Source organism: Oryx dammah, unplaced genomic scaffold (genome assembly GCF_014754425.2).
Source record: "Oryx dammah isolate SB20612 unplaced genomic scaffold, SCBI_Odam_1.1 HiC_scaffold_17, whole genome shotgun sequence".
Lineage (NCBI taxonomy): Eukaryota > Metazoa > Chordata > Mammalia > Artiodactyla > Bovidae > Oryx > Oryx dammah.
In genome coordinates, this window is record NW_024070201.1 from 73,915,839 (window position 1) to 73,932,178 (window position 16,340).

Sequence of the window (16,340 nt, forward strand, 5' to 3'; positions counted from 1 at the left end):
CGTCCGGGGGGCGCCCCCAGCGCTCACCACGCAGCACCCCGACACCCACCAAGACCGCTCCCCCGAGGGGCGCCGGAGGCTCCCAGCCGCCCCCACCCACCCCGGGCGCGGCACCCAGCCGCCGTCTGAGCCCCGGACGTCGGGAGGGACGTACGGGACCGCGCGCTCCCCACCCCCCAACCCCCCGCCTCGCGGCCCCGGGCTCAGAAGGAAGGGAGACTGAACTTGAGCAGGGAACTCCGAAAGGCCGCCGGAGCCGCGGGAAGCGGGCGGCCGCAGGATGGCCGAGGGGCCAGGCGGCGGAGGGCCCCGCGGGGACGGGGCTGGTGGCGGCCGGGCGGCCGAGGAGGAGGTGGTACGAAGGCGCTGCCGGCGAGGCCAGGAGGCCGAGGCACCCCGGGACGCGGCCGCCGGACCTCCGGTGGAGGAGCGGTTCCGCCAGATGCACCTACAGAAACAGGTGTCTTACAGGTAAGGAGGATGCGGGCAGGGCAGAGGGGAACCCGCCGCTTGGGACCACCCCCTCCTTCCATCAAGACTCATTGAGCGCCTGCCTGGCACTGCTCTAGGCCTTGGGGTTCAGAATCAACTACCAGGGGGGTCTCCATCCTCTGTGTCCAGGGGGGAGCTTCTGTGGCCCTTCCTCTAATGGACAGTGAAAGCCCTATTCATTCAACGTGGAGTTACCAATGCCAACTGCCTGTCAGGCTCTGTACTGGGTGCTGAGGGGGGAAAAGAATCAAGATATGATCCTTACAAACCTCTGTCTGCTGGGGAGACCCAGGAGATGCCCCCTGGCCCTTCTTCTGGGGAAAAGAGGGACCCCCTCTATTCATTCAATAGGCCTTACTTGAACTTTCCTGGGGGCTGACCCTATGCTAGGCACTGGCCTGTGGAAGTGATTGAGATGGCACTCTCTGCCACCATGGCTGAGACCCTGCTGCCTAGAGAAAAGGAAGGAATCCCTCCCCCTTGCCCCGTGGACCCCTCTGCCCACACAGATCCTCCCTGGCATCGCGGTGGCAGCCTGAAACTTGCCCTCCCACCCTACCTTCACCTGTGCCCAGAGGAATCAGCTGGAGCAGCGGGCCCCAGGGACCACTTTTCTGATTTGGGATGGGGCACAGGGAGGACTGCCCCTCAAGTAAGGGTGGGTAAGTTACACAGGGGAGGGGTCCAAGGTGGGTGGAGGCAGGGCAAGGACAGCCTTTACCATCCCCATCTCTCCCAGGTCACAGCCTCAACCAGGACTTGCTGCCTCTCTCAAAAGCCCCTGGCTCAGAGTGACCTTTGGGGGGTCTGGCAGGGACATGAAGGTATCTGCAGTCCTTGAAGCCATCAGCATGGTTAGAGGGATCTCCTATCTGTTCACAACCCTGAGGACTTGAGATGTGTGAGGCTGCCCTGCTTCTCCCCAGGGCTTCTGGGAAGGAATATCCTAAAATTGACCAGTCCTGGGAGCTTGAAGGACTCCAACTTTTTTTTTTTTTTTAATATATATTTACCTTTATTTATTTGGCTGCACTGGATCTTAGTTGCGGGATGTGAGATCTAGTTCCCTGATCAAAAATCGAACCCAGGCCCCCTTGCTTTGGGAGCATAGAGACTTAGCCACTGGACCACCAGGGAAGTCCTGGACTCCAATATTTTTAATGGCTATGAAACCATCAGGGGGAGAGATGAGAGAGGAGAGGAGGGGACTTTTCCACCACAATGAAGTGAGATGCTCAGAATAAATGGGCAAGAGGTGAGGTTCCCATGGCCCTACTGTCACTGTCTGAGGCCTATAAGGAATCAAAAGTACCCTGGACTACAGTACTGCATTCTTCTAGAACACCGTGCTGAGAGAAGGGCGTCATCTGTCCCCTAGTTGCTGAGAGAGAGGCCCCTAAAAGTCTCCTGGGAGAGGAGAGAGTACAAAGAGACTGATGGGTGATGGGGCGTCGAATGGAAGAAATATTACTCTGGGAGTCAGGAGGCCTGAATTGTATTCTCACTTTTGCCAGTGACTTGCGTGTCCTTGAGATAGACACACACTCTTTCTCTCTCTCTGGGCCTCAGTTCTTCACCTGTGACATAAGAGAGTGACCCAAGGTTTTCCTTAAGCCGTTGGTCAGGGCCGAACAGCATCTGGAGCTGAAAAGGAAGCCAGCATGGAGTAGAGGCTTAGAGAGATGGAGGCAGAGAATAACCAAAGGGCTGAAGAGATGCTGTGCAGGAACACGTACACACTCGGAGACAGACACGAGGGCTGGGATTTGCCCAGGGTGGCTCCTGAATGGAGGGTGCTCCCCAGCCCAAACTTGAGGCCTCTAGTCACTAAGGACGCAGGGTCACCAAGCTGTGGCTCCCCTCTGGCTGTGAAAGGATGAGGAGACGGGGAGACCTCTGGGTCACCTGTGTGAGGGCTGTGGAGAACAGCACCATGGTGGATTCCAGCTGTCGTCACCCCTGGACAGATCAAGTGAGGCGACTCCTCACACCTAGAGGCAAGGCCAGAAGTCTTGTCTTAGGACCAGGACAGGACAGAGCGTCAGGGCAAGAAGGGTGGAGGAAGGCCTGAGAAAGTGACAGAGCCCGGGTCCGCCCACGGGACCCCAGTGGGAGGACTCAGCCCTCCCCTGTGACTGTCCTCCAGGCCACTGGGGGCTGGCCAGAGCTCAGGCCCAGCCTAGGCCTTTCCACCTCCTCCGCCTGCCTGCAGTTCCATGCAGCTCTGGCTCGCTGCTAAACCTCCCACCCCGCTGTGAGGAGTTGCTAAGAAAAGCAGTTGAAAACCATTCACAGAGAGAAAAGGCTTTTTAGACAGAAGTGCGGGGGCAAAAAAATTCGAGGGCGAGGGGTGGCAGCGGAAGCGGGGTCGGGCCTGGCTGCTTCTGACGTCAGAGAGGACGGGGGTTTTCGGCAGGACAGTAGGAGCTTTTAGGGACTTGGGGGTTTCTGGGAAATAGGTTCCCTTCCACCCCGCAGCTCCGGTGGTGTGGGCTAGAAGCGGCCCTGGCAGCTGCTTCAGGGGGATGGAGAGGCAGCAGGTTTCTGGCAGGAGAAACTCTTAGCGGGGAGGGAAGTGCAAGGGCACCTTGTTTCTGCATCTGGGCCTGAGGAAAACTCCCAGACACTCAAGGCCTGAGCTCAAAGCCCTCTGAGGGGTGGCCTCCAGCCTGGGAGAAGCCGGGGGTATGAGAGACACTGGCTTTGGTCTGCAAGGACCAGTCAGAAGATGCAGAACTTGAACCTCTGGAGATAAGCCTAGCGGTTCTCAAACCCCAGATCAGCTGAGGATCCCTTTTAAAATCATTTCTAAAGCCCTCCCTAGAGATCCTGATACAGAGAGTCTGGGGTTGGGCCTGGACATCTAGACTTTTAAAAAGCTTCTCCAGGTGGGGCTTTACTAGGTGGTCCAGTGGCTAAGACTCTGTGCTGCCAATGCAGGGGGCCCAGATACAACCTAGGGAGCTAGATCCCACATGTTGTAACTAAGACCCAGCACAGCCAAATAAGTAAATAAATAAGATTAAAATAAATAAAAAGAATTTAAAATAGTAAAATGGGTGGAAAAGAAAAACCTCTTCCAAGTAATTTTGATAGTCAAGTAGGTTTGGAAACCATGGGCTTTACCTATGCAGATGCTGGAGGAGAGAGACAAAAGGTAAAAAGTGAGCTGGATCACTGGAGGCGTGGCTGGCAGGGGGCATCCCTTAACTGGGTGCTGTTGCAGCCCTCAGTCAGCCAGTTCAGTCGCTCAGTCGTGTCCGACTCTTTGCGACCCCATGGACTGCAGTGTGCCAGGCCTCCCTATCCATGACCAACTCCGGGAGTTTACTCAAACTCATGTGCATTGAGCCGGTGATGCCATCCAGCCATCTCATCCTCTGTCGTCCCCTTCTCCTCCTGCCTTTAGTCTTTCCCAGCATCAGTTGTGGCCCTAGAAAGACCTTAAAGGAGCACCAGCACCTCTGTCTGGAGCTGACCCTGGGCCAGACACTGTATGAGATACAAGTATGAGATAACATTCTTCTCTTGACAAAAGCATGATTCAGTCCAGGGCCAGGCAGTAAATAGTTCCAGCTTTGCAGGTCACATGGTCCTGTAGCTCCGCTCTGCCATCACAGTGCAAATGTAGCCACAGACAATATGGAAACCAATGAGAGTGACTGGATTCCAGTAAAACTTTATTTATAGGCACTGAACTTTAAATTTCATATGATTTCTACTGTCACAAATATTATTCTTTTGCTTTTTTTCCAACCATTTAAAATTATAAAGAGCATTCTTAGCTCACAGCCACACAGAATCAGGCAGCGGGCCAGATGTAGTCCACTGGCCATAGTTTGCCAACCCCTGATCCAGCAGATGGCATGAGACAAACACTTGGGAAAGACAGCTGATGGTAGGCATTGGGAACAAACCTGGGCACTGAGCAAAGTGGCACGTGCATTGCCCTGAGAGAGACAGTATGATGCTCACGTATGCAGTCTTCAGGGTCAGAGAAATCTGAGTTTGAATTCCAGCTCTGCTCCTTCCTAGCTGGGTAAGTCACTTTCACCTCTGACCTCATTTCCTCTATGGAAAATGGGAACAGTAATACCTGTACCAGAAGGCAGCTGGCAAGACATGTAAAGTTCCTGACTTTTAGCAGGAGTGAAAAGCAAGTTAGATCTTCTACCCTCTCTAGCTAGATCTTCTTGTGGTTTGGGGGTGCAGGGCAGGCCAGGAAGGTCCCTGAACAAAGTTGGCCTGGAGCGATGGATGCTTGGTGAGACCTGGGAGTGAGAGTTCAACAAAGGGAGGGCTTCCCAGGTAGTGCTAGTGGTAAAGAATCCACCTGCCAATGCAGGAGACACAAGAGATGCGGGTTTGATCCCTGAGTTGGGAAGGTCTCCTGGAGGAGGAAATGGCAACCCCCTCCAGTATTCTTGCCTGGAGAATCCCATGGACAGAGGAGCCTGGTGGGCTATTGTCCATGGGGTCACAAAGATCCCCTGAGCAACTGAGTGCAAGAGCAAAGCCTGAGCATGCGTGCATGTCCCCAGACTGCAGTCCTCCCTCTGCCCCCTCCACCCCTACGGAGAGGCTGGGGGAAGAGCCCGGGGCGCCAGCTGGCAGGGGAGGGTGCCCCCTGCTGTGGGCACGGGACTGCGGGTACAAAGCTCCTGAGGGAGGGGCACCTGATCCGACTCTCCCTGCTGCTATTTACCAGAAGCTAAAAATAACCCAAGAGTGACAGGGAGATGGGGCCGATTTGTAATTTAAATAGCAACAGGATAAAGCAAGGAGCTGCAAGAGATCACATTCTGTCCTGAATTAAAAATGCAAAAACTGGGGGCAGAGAGAGGAGCTGGAGCTGGAGGAGGGGGCCCACTGCCAGAGGAAGCCGGAAGCTGGGGGGTCTATCATTTTCCTTCCTTTGGGAAGGGCGGGGGCCCAGGCCCAGCCCGGAACTCCTTCCTCCCCTCAGGGACCCGAGGTTCTTGCTGACTAGTGAGTCAAAGGCCGGCAGGGAGGGCTGTGCCCAGAGGTGGGGCCAGGCTTATCGCGAAGGCAGCTGTGTCGAGATTGGGATTCCAGAAAGTAGGCCTTATCAGACCCTATTTTGGCCCAGGGTGCTTGAGACAGGCCCCCTCAGCATCCCAAGTCCCCCACCTCTCGCACCAGCGGCCTTTCTGGAGGGGAGCTGGGAAGACCAGTTCCAGCAGAGGCATCGGAACAGGTTCTTTTCTGCTGTGCTGCTGAAAAGGCATCAGGAAGCCTGGGCTGGAGGCTCATTTTCACTTCCACCGGTACCACTGCAGATCAGAGCGTTGAGAGAAGCCCTCAAGGATTCAGGTCTCAAAGACAAGGTTAGCACAGGCCAGGGAGGACACGTGTCTTCGAGGATGCACAAAGTGGGTAGAGAAGACGTCGGGAACAGATTTGTTTTCTGCTGGGCCCCTCTGTGCTTAACCAGGGTTCTTGGCCTATGGATGTTTGGGGAAGGAAGGCTAATCAGGATTCATAGAGTGAGGGAGAATCCAAGGACCGCTGGGCAGCATCTTACAGATGAGAAACTGAGCTTCAGAGTCGTTAAGCAATGTCCTAAGATCCCCCAGTCAGTAACTGGGAGAGCCAGCATCCAGACTCAGGTCAGTTTCACTCCAAAGCCCTTTGTCAGGCTCCCAAGGCCTGGACGTTCATCCTTAGGGAGCTTTCCTCGTGGCTGTGTACTAAGTGCACAGATCCCTGGGGGGGATAATAGCAGAGGGGTGGGGGTCTGGAAGGTGGTTCTGCAATCAGAGCTTGTGATCCAACAGCTGGGGGTGAGAGGTTGAAGGGCCTGCTTATCTTGCCCTGGGAGGTCTGGTGCTACCATCCAAGCTGCAAGCAGCAGGAAGCTCCTGAGGGCAGAACCAGCTAACCCCAAGCAAGGGCACAGACACCTAGGCTCCTCTCCCCTTTCCCTGCACCCCTCTCCCCCAGCCTGGGGACCTGGGAGGTGCTGAAGGACAGTTTCCAAGAGGGATCACGGTTTGAGGGACCACCCATGAGTCAGGAGCTACCCGTGCTATATTCACAGCTCTCTTGCCCCAGTGGGAAAGGACCCCCAAGCCCTCCTCCAGATTTCCTCCCACACATGACTTTAATGAGGCTACCCAGAAGGAGCCTAATCAAAATTCCATCTGTCACTAGCCAGCAGCACCTGCAGCCCAGCTCAGGTACATCTGTCTCCTCTGTGGCTCAGCAGGTGCCTTGGGGCTCTAGCTTGCTCCCAAGGACTCCACCAGGTACCTGGATCACAGACTTAGCTGCTGGGAAGGGACATGGGCTCCAAAAATCCCCCATGTCTCACCACAGCCACTCCTGCAAACAGGAAGCCAGCTCCCTCCCTCTGCTCCACTTGTTGGCCTGCTATATTCAGCTTATTTCAACTTCCATAGGAAGTTACTAAGCACATCCTATGCATCCAGCATGGAACCAGAAGCAACACTGGGGTCAGGAATCCTGTAAGGAGATAAGACTTCATATGCAGAAAAAGTCATATAATGGAGGAGTATGTGGGGGGAAAGAAAGATGAGTGTCAGAGAGACATCAGTTGGGTAGGAGGACTGACTCTAGAGCAGCATTTGACACTTCAGTTCAGTCGCTCAGTCGTGTCCGACTCTTTGCGACCCCATGAATCGCAGCACGCCAGGCCTCCCTGTCCATCACCAACTCCCGGAGTTTACTCAGACTCACGTCCATGGCGTCGGTGATGCCAGCCAACCATCTCATTCTCTGTGTCCCCTTTCACTTAGTAGGTCTTTATAAAATACGTGTCATATGAATGAATGAATGAGTGGAAACCTGAAGATCAGGGAAGGAGATTCAAATGAAACTGTCAGAGCTGGACAAGATCTTAGAAACCATCTGGTCTAACCCAGAGATGTTAAGTGATTTGCTCACTGTTGCACAGCAAGGGCTGGGGTTTGACCCGACTCTTTCCACCTTCCCGTTTTTTGTTTTTGTTTTTTTTTTTTTTTGCTTTGGGGACTGGGGTTTTGCAAGATGGAGGTTCGGATTGGCCAAGCTCTATGGGCAGATGGGGCAAAGGAGGCAGCATAAGCAGAATGGAGTGGCGGGGTGAGGGCAGCGTGTTTAAGGAAGTGTGAAGAAAGAGGGAAGAAATGCTTATTGAGTACTTACTGAGAGGCAGGCACCAGCATAGTGTGAGCTGAGAGAAAAATCTCTGCAGGGAAAACTTGGACCAAGAGGCCAAAACGAAAGGAACCAGAACATAAGGAGCCCTGAAGGTCAGGCCAAGGAGGTTGGCTTGGCTGGTTTTGAGAGCAGAGGCTGTCCAGATGGTGGCTTAAGTGTCTGGTGCCCTGGTACATTTCTTTTCCCCAGCTCCCACTTGCTCATCCAGGCCATGGAAAGTAGAACACCCCATCCTCTGGGGCCTTGACCAAGCCCAGAATAATTTTCTTACCCAGATTCCTCTTCCTGTGAGTATCTGCGTGGATTCTGAGGGGTCCCCAGCTACCCAATGCTGGCACACCTTGTCCTAGGAACTGCCAAGGGCACTCTCCCCGGCCCAGTGCACCTGTCCGTTCCAGCTTCGTCCTCCCCACCCCACCTGCAAAACACCTACAGCTTCAGTGAGTACAAGCCCAAGGGGGCCGTGGTCCACGGCCAGGCTGCTCTGCCTCTCAGAGTCCCCAGCCTGCCTGGCTTCCCCCTCCAGGAGTCATATTTCCTGCTCTCTGCTGCTCCAGGGCTGCCAGAAGCCTCACTGAAAACAAGCCCAGCCCCATTTCCTCTGTTTAACTGTTCAAGCTACTTCCAGAATCCCTGGGGGGTGGGGTGGGGGTGGGGGAAGACAAGGCCTTGCAACAGCTTCCTTCTAGAACAGGCCTTGGCCTGGCTAGCAGAGTCTCTGTTGGGGCTTTACAGCACACAGGACCTGCCTTGATCGAGGCAGGATGATGGGCTGGAGGCGGAAGCCCTGGGAAAGGGAGTGCCAAGCCTCAGAGGCATTACCTGGCTCTGTCCCCAACCCCAGAGAGACAAGAGGATGTCTTATTCATGGGCACCGACTCTCCGGGGTGGAAGTCTTATTTCTACCACTCACAGGCTGGGTCTCCTTGGACAAATGAGCTTAGCTGCTCTGTGCCTCAGGCTCCCCATCAGTCAAAGAGGGTAAATAACAAGATCTATGTCATAAGGTTGTCGCAGGAATTCAAAGGTTTGGGGCACAGTAATGTCCAAGAAATATTAGCTATTTATCATTATTATTATTACCAAGTATTACTCATTCATGACATAGCATGATTTATGAAACGAATAGTTAATGAGAAGTATTATGTTCCAGTCATGAGGGCTGCAAAGGTGATTACAGCACCAGACGGAGGTTTCTCTTTTTTTTTTTTAATTAATATTTGTTTACTTATGTATTTGGCTGTGTTGGGTCGTCGTTGCAGCACGTGGAATTTTCATTCTGACATGTGAGATCCAGTTCCCTGACCAAGGATCAAACCCTGGCCCCCTGCATCAGGAGCACGGAGTCTTAGCCATCGGACCATCAAGGAAGTCCCCAGATGAAGTTTCTAAGGGCTGGAAGGGCACCGTGTACATTCATTCCTGTGTCTGCAGCTTCTGTAGTGTCGATATTTATTGAACTGAACTGAACTGACACCGTTTCTGTCCTCGAGAAATTTACAGCCTTTCTGGGGGTAACAAACACATATAGAGCTAAAGACCTAATTATAGAGCAACATGATTAAAAGAGTGCTTGAGGAAGGTATGATTTCCATCACTGAACCAACCCTAATAATAAAGGGTAAGTGCATGCCTTACTATTTAGTTAGCAAACTCTCAGAAATGGCCTCAAAGCCCACCCAGTGCGGCCGTTTTGCTATTCTTTAGACACATCCAGTACATTCCTGCTCAAAGGGCCTTCGCTCTGACTGCTCCTTCCACCTAGACTGCTGTTCTCCCAGGCAGTCACACCATTTGCTCTCTCAATTCATTTGAATCTGTTCCTTACCGTTACCTCTTCAGGGAGGCCTTCCTCAGTCCCCCTCCCTAAATAGCATCTCCATTATCCTCCTCTTCCCCCTTCACCTTGGCTTCATTTTTCTCTGTAGCTCATCTCATCTCATCACCTGACATTCTTTCATATGTGATTTGTTTAGAATAGAATTTAAGCACCATGAGGTTAGAGCGCTGGTTCCTTGCATACTGCTGTCTAGTCTGATATAGAGCCTGATGCACAGAAGACACTCAGTAACTGTTTATTGAATGCATTAATTTATAAACCCTTTTGCCTCTTATTTAATCCTCCTAAAACTAAGAGATGCAGGTTCAATCCCTGGGTCAGGAAGATCCCCTGCAGAAGGAAATGGCAACCCACCTGGTATTCTTGCCTAGGGAAATTCCACAAACAGAGGAGCCTGATGGGCTACAGCCTATGGGGTCGCAAAGAGTCGGACGCTACTTACCGACGAAACGACAGCAACAAAAAACTCCACGAGCTTAGTTATTACTAGTGCCCCCTTCCACGTTACAGATGAGAAAATCGAGGCTCAAAAAAGCTCCCTGACACGCGTGTTCCCTAGTCTATTCCCTACCTTATTCCTAAAAGGATTTCAGGTGACCTTGGAGAGACAGACCTCTCGGACCAGGGTACACAGCTGGCAAGGGGCAGAAACAGGACGTAGGACCCCACCTTCTAGTTCCAGTCCTGTCCACTCCGCCACATTCTGTGTGCCTGACCCTGTGTTAGGCGGTGTGGTGCTCACAGGGCTGAGTGGAGACAGAGCTGCATTCAGGCTGGGCACAGGGCACCCGGTGGTGGCGAAGAAGTGGGCGGCCTCGGCAGGACCAAGAGGTGAAGATCGGAGCTGTTAGGCGGAGAGGGAGGCCAGACGGGGGCCGAGGTTCAGATCCCAGCCTGGGCAGGCCTGCCGGCTGCCTGGCAGCCTCTGACTTGGTATTGTCTCCCGGCTGCTGGGCTGGGCTTGTCCTCACCTGCCTCTCGCCCTCTTGGGCTGGCAAGCCCTTCTTGCCAGCCAGCCTCCTGCCCTGGCCAGCGGAAGGCGTCTGCGAGGCCTGTGGTCCTCTCCGGGGCAGCCGGCCGGCCTCTCGCAGGGCCCCCGGGTCAGGAAGTGCCGAAAGAGGAAGAGAGTCGCCGGGCAGGATGAGCGCACAGGGGGCCGGCCACAGTACTGGGGGAGGCTGCGATGAGGCTGCAGCTCTGGGTCCCGCGGAGCTTCTGGCGACAGAAGAAGGGGAGCGGTCCGGGGCTCTGAGACAGATGTGGCGCTACCGCTCCTGGGACGTCCCACAGATCCCAGCTGAGGTCCCCCAGTCTCAGTAGGTACTTGGGTGGCCCGAGAATGGGCACAGGGATCTTTGGCCCTCAATCCGTCCATGAGTCTTTTATCTGGGGTGGGGGAGTCGGCAGAAGTGGGGTTACCTCTCTCCCTGTGTCCGGTGGCTCTGCAGAGGCTCAGAAAAGGACAGAGGGCTTCTTGGCAGCGTGTAAGAGGGGCTCTAATGTTTGAATTGCTGGGGGGCGGTGTGGCAGGGGGCTGAGCTTGCAGAAGGCGGAGTCGAGGGATCTAAGAGCAATGGGATCTTGGAAGAGAAGCCCCCACAGGAATGTGGCAGTGGATGTCTTGCACAGAATCACCAGGGTCTTCAGCTGCCTCTGATCTCCTCACTCAGAGCTGGGTCAGAGCCATTGGGAAACTTTCCCAAAGGGTCTCAGGCACCCGAGGAGGACCATGTCCAGCCCCCTGGGGGATTTCACTGCCACCGTGGCACCTGCTGCTGGTGGGAGCACTCCGGGGGGTGGTACCCCATGCCTGGTCCAGGCCAGGAGGAAACTTGAAGGAAGCCAGGAGAAGGTTCTGAGCTTCTGGATGGTGACTATTGGTTCCAAACGGCAGGCTTGCCCACATGTCACAGCTCCCAGCACTGGCTATATGTGGCTGGCTGAGGCTGGAAAATGGGCTGCCAGAACCCCAGAGAGGGTGAAAGTGAAGTGGCACAGGGTGTGGCTTTGCAGAGAGGAGTGCTAACAGAACAGCGGGCACCTCACATGGGCATCAGGCTGGCAGTGCTGGAGGGGGAAGACCATCCTCTCCAGCCGCCTGGCCCCCTCCTGTCAGCCCTGCAGGAGCTATCAGAGGCAGCCCCCAAGCTGCTGATTCCCAAGTGTGTGTGTGCTGGCCTTGCCAACCACACACAGGTGACGGCTCTGGTTCCTCATCTCTAGAAGGGGACACGCTTTGCTGTCTGAGGGGCTGTGTTTGTATGTCTCTGAGGTATATTTCTGGGTGAGTAAGGTATATGGAGGGAAGCCCAGGTGACTCAATGGTAAAGACTCCACCTGCCAAGGTAGGAGTCACAGGGGACACGGGTTCGATCCCTGGGTCAGGAAGACCCCCTGGAGGAGGAACCAGCAACCCGCTCCAGTATTCTTGCCTGGAAAAAATCCAGTGGACAGAGGAGCCTGATGGGCTACAGTCCATGAAGTCACAAACTGTTGTATGCGGCTGAGCACAAACGCACAAAGTACACTTAAGTGGGATGCAACAAATGTAACCATTGTCCTGGGTTATATTTGAGCAAGAAAGACGTATGTGTTCCTGACACCATGTATGCTGGGGAATGACAGTGCGGTCCTCCCTTTTGTGTACGTATTTCTGTGTAAGAGACATGCAGGTGAGTCAGGTCCCATTGCATATTGTGTTGGGAAAGTGCCATGTACTGGGAGTGTGACAGTGTTAGAAACAGCCTTGAAGAGATGTGGAAAGATGAATTTGGGTAACAAACATGTCACTGATGCGCGCCAGGGTCCTTCAGTGACTTTGGTCCTGGTATAAAGTCTCTGAAGTGTGAGAAGCTGGGGGTGGGAAGTGTTCGACTGAGTAATGGGTGAGCGTAATCGTGTGTGAGGTGTGTTTGTTTCCGTGTGTACCGGGAGCGCCGTGTGACTTTTGTTCCCGTGGGCGTGATTTCGGAGAGCCGAGCGAGTAGGGGTTGAGCTGCTTTAAGTGGCCGTGACAGGCACCGGGTGTGCGAGAGAGGCGTCTACTCCCTGTAGACGTGGGAGGGGAGAGGGCGACAGCCCCCCTCGCGAGTGTTCACTTGTGAGCATGTGGGTGGTCCGGTGGGGGCGGGGGGAGCGGGGGCTGAGAGGAAGAAAACAAGGTTGCGCGTGTCCGGGTTCGCGCGCTGCGCGGGCGTGTCAAGCCGGAGACTATCGGATCCGGGCGGCGGACCCGCTCGGGCTCGTGGGCGGGGCAGCCGCTCGGGCACGTGGGCGGGGCAGCCGCTCGGGCACGTGGGCGGGGCAGCCGCTCGGGCTCGTGGGCGGTGGACCCGCTCGGGCTTGTGGGCGGGGCAGCCGCTCGGGCTCGTGGGCGGTGGACCCGCTCGGGCCCGTGGGCGTGGCCTCTGCGGCCCCACCCCGTCCTCTCAGTCCCGCCCCGCCCTTCTGGCGGCCCAGGCGGCTTGCGTCTCGGCAGGCCGCCGGCAGAGGGCGCGGCGGGCCGAACCGAGGGGGCGTGCTCGGCGGCGGGGCAGGCAGCGGCCCGGCCAGCTATGCGGGGTCCTGCGGCCGCAGCTGGCGGCACTTCCTGGAGCGGCGGCGGCCGCTTCCCCGGCACCTGGGCGTGGGGCGCGGGGGCGCGCGGCGCGGGGCGGGCGGAGTCAGCGCGCGCCATGGCCGAGGCGGGCGCTGAGGAGCCGGCGTGCTGAGCCCCGGCCGCCGGCCCAGCATGGGCGTCTCCCGCGGGCCCGCCGCCGGCCGGGGCTAGGGCCGGATGGAGCCGCGGGACGGCAGCCCCGAGGCCCGGAGCAGCGACTCCGAGTCGGCCTCCGCCTCGTCCAGCGGCTCCGAGCACGACGCGGGTCCCGAGCCGGACAAGGCGCCGCGGCGTCTCAGCAAGCGGCGCTTCCCAGGGCTGCGGCTCTTCGGACACAGGTGAGCGCGGCGGCGGCGGCAAGCATCCCTCGGCCACCTGGTGCTGACCCGGGCGGGGTGTCACCGCGCGCTGGCGATCCGGGCTGTCTTGGCGTTGGGCTCTGCATGGGGGGCTCCGCCCCCGGCGTCCGGGGTCTGTCACCGGTTGGGTGGGGGGGGGTGTCATTCTCTGGCACCCGCGGCTCAGCGCGCCTTCTCTGGGGTAGTCAGACAGGGGCGGCTTCTAGCTCTCCAGCAGAGGCAGAATCACCTAACCCCCTGGCACCAGCGGGTCGGGCCTCCACGACTAGTCACGATCCCCTTTCTTGGCACTGATGGGAACCGCGTGCCCTCTGAGCCTCTTGGTCCCAGGGAGGTGGGCAGTCACGTCGTCGTCCTCACCCTGGTCCTCCGGGGGGCCGGGTTGCCTACCACCGCGCTGCATGGCATCCGCAGAACGTGGGCTCCTGGATCGTACTGTCACGACCCATGCCTGTCCCCGCAGCCCTGGTCGCCGATTTAATTGCTGGACATTTTAAGCTGCTCTGACCACCTGTTCTACACTGCTCTGACTTAGCAGGGAGGCCCACAACGTCTGAAGGGGAGTGGGCACATGCCCCCCTACCCCCATCCAGTCCTGTTGGGAAGGGGATGGGGTGCTGGTTCTTTCAAGCTCTGTCTCGCCCTCTCCCCCAGAGCGCCAAATGTCACCATCTTGTGCCTGTGACAGGGCTTTGACCAGGACTTTGGGGGAGGGTGTGGAAAGATTGAGTGGAAGGCGCCCGGGGCCTGTGTGCTGGCGTTGGCCCGGGAGCCCGCTTCCTGCCCCTGCAGTCCGGGTGTAAGGTGAGAGGAGGTGGAGCCCCGTGAGTACTGCCACCTGGCTCCCTGGGTTTTCTCCTGGTTTACCCTGGCCTCCAGCGGCCGCGGAGCTTGCAGCCAATGAGCTCAGGACCCCAGAGCCGACTCAAATTGGACTCTGACCACTTGGAGTGTGTCCAGGGCCTCCCGCTCACTTGCCCTCAGTTGTCCAGGCTTCATGGTACTGGAGGCCCCCCACGCCCCGAGCTTTGCCCTGCCCCTTCCCCAGGGGTGACCTCACCCACTAATAACACGGGCAGCTTTTTCCTGTGCAGGTTGCATCCCTGTGATGCAGATCTGCGCCCTCTGGCTGCCCTGCCCTGACCAGGGCCCTGCTCTTTGCCCCTGCACTGTGTCGCCAAGCCCACAGGTCTGGATCCTCACATGGGCAGATGGAGCTCCCTCCGCAGGCCCTTGGGAAACCGTGCAGGCTTCAGTGTCACATCAAATGGGAAAGGACGCAAAGCGACTCCTGCCTCTGTTTTGTCACCCACAGCCCTGCAAGGGGGAGCAGTTGACACCCAGCTCCGCAGGATGTAGCCTCCAGTGTTCACAGGCTTGTCGGGGGCGGGCAGGGAGGGGGTGGCTCCGCCAGAGGCTTCCTGTCTCTGCCCACAGGGCACCAAGTGCCGGGCTCTTCTGACCTGTGGCTGTGTCCCTCGTGAAGGGCACAGGCTTGCACACACAGCAGGGACCCCTCAGGAGGGAGAAAAAGAAGCGGGAGGACAGCCAGCACCTTTACATCAGTCTCTCAAAGAACCAGGCTGGGTATTAACTTCTCCCATTTTTATAGATGAGAGGAACACAGGCTCAAAGAGATGAGTAGTTTGCCCAGAGTCACACAGCAAGTTTAAGAGTCAGAGACAGAGTTAAACTCTAGTCTGATTCCAAAACCCGCATCCTTTTCTCTCTACCAAACAGAACGTCACAGTGACCTCAGGACCTTTAGGAAGTACAGATTCCTAGCTCTTACCTGGGCATGTCTGACTCATCAGGTCTGGAGGTGGGGCTGGGCATTTTATAAAACTTGCCAAGTGTTTCTACAGTGCTTCCAAGTTTGAGAGCCATCATATTACGTCCCTCTGGGGATGGTAAGCGATCTGATAGGTTAGTGAATGAGAAGAACCTGCAACAGCACCTCTGAAAGCATGGCAGGAGTGTCCCTGCCTGGTAGCATTGTGCTCGGGCAGTGGGCATAAAGAAATGAATGTGTTTGGAAAATCCCGTAGAGTCGGGGAGGGCAGCCGGGGGCAAAGACTTCCTCCTGGCAGGCCTGGAGTCAGAGAGTTAGAAGTCCACCGGGGCTGATCTCCGTCCCCTTGCTTTGACTGGAGCAGGGCGGGACGGATAATGGGAACAGTGCCTGGCAGTGGCACTGCCTCTTTGACAGTATCGCCTGGTCCTGCCCTCTTTCTGGTTGCCAGCCTCAGGTGAAACTCCCCAGAGCCCCCAGCTGAGCCCAGTCCGCCGTCTTTCCTCAGGCGCTGAGCTCATCCTCAGCCCAGCTCTTGCTGCTCATTGGGCCTTCCACCCTGTGATGACCAGCCCCCACCCCACCCCCCATACAAACTTCAGGCCTTGGGACCGAGGGTCCTGCTTCACGAATAGACCATGGCTGGGAGAGAGAATAGCGAATAGATTGGTGGCAGCTGCAGGTGCTGCACTGAGTCTTCTGCGTTTGGGTCTTGGTTCGATGGTAGAGGTCTGGAATCCACTAGCATTCGGATCTTGGCTCAGTGATGGAGGTCTAGAATCCCCTAACATTTGGATCTTAGCTCAGTGGTAGAGGTCTGGAATCCACTAATACTCTGCCGTGGGCTTGGGAGGGGTAGCGAAGGTACATGGGCTGCGTGTTTACCATCTCTGGTGTGGTCAGGAGGAGGACAGTCTCCGCCTGGCAGCCTCTTTGGCATCTCCCTTAAAGCCCACCGCAGCCTCTCATACCAGCCTCTCACAGGTTCACCGTCTGGAAGCTGGGGAGCGGTGTGCCACGTCTCCTTTTTTATTTAGCCCAGGAAGACACATGGCTGAGCTGTGCTCCTCCCCAGCT

The 16,340-nt window shown here is 56.4% G+C and overlaps 1 protein-coding gene across 6 annotated transcripts in view; it reads left to right on the forward strand.

Moving 5' to 3' along the window:
* The first annotated feature begins 265 nt into the window (after positions 1-265).
* The window catches only part of DGKZ (diacylglycerol kinase zeta), a 43,494-nt gene continuing 27,419 nt past the window's right edge, over positions 266-16,340 (forward strand). For 2 of the 6 annotated variants that reach the window (XM_040259104.1, XM_040259106.1), the window contains exon 1: positions 266-471. In XM_040259104.1, coding sequence (XP_040115038.1) covers positions 281-471 — 191 coding nt within the window. In that variant the 5' untranslated portion in view covers positions 266-280. Of the gene's footprint in view, positions 472-10,645; positions 10,835-13,172; positions 13,451-16,340 lie in introns of those variants that run through there. The other 4 variants (XM_040259108.1, XM_040259109.1, XM_040259107.1 and 1 more) reach the window with 3 other exon arrangements.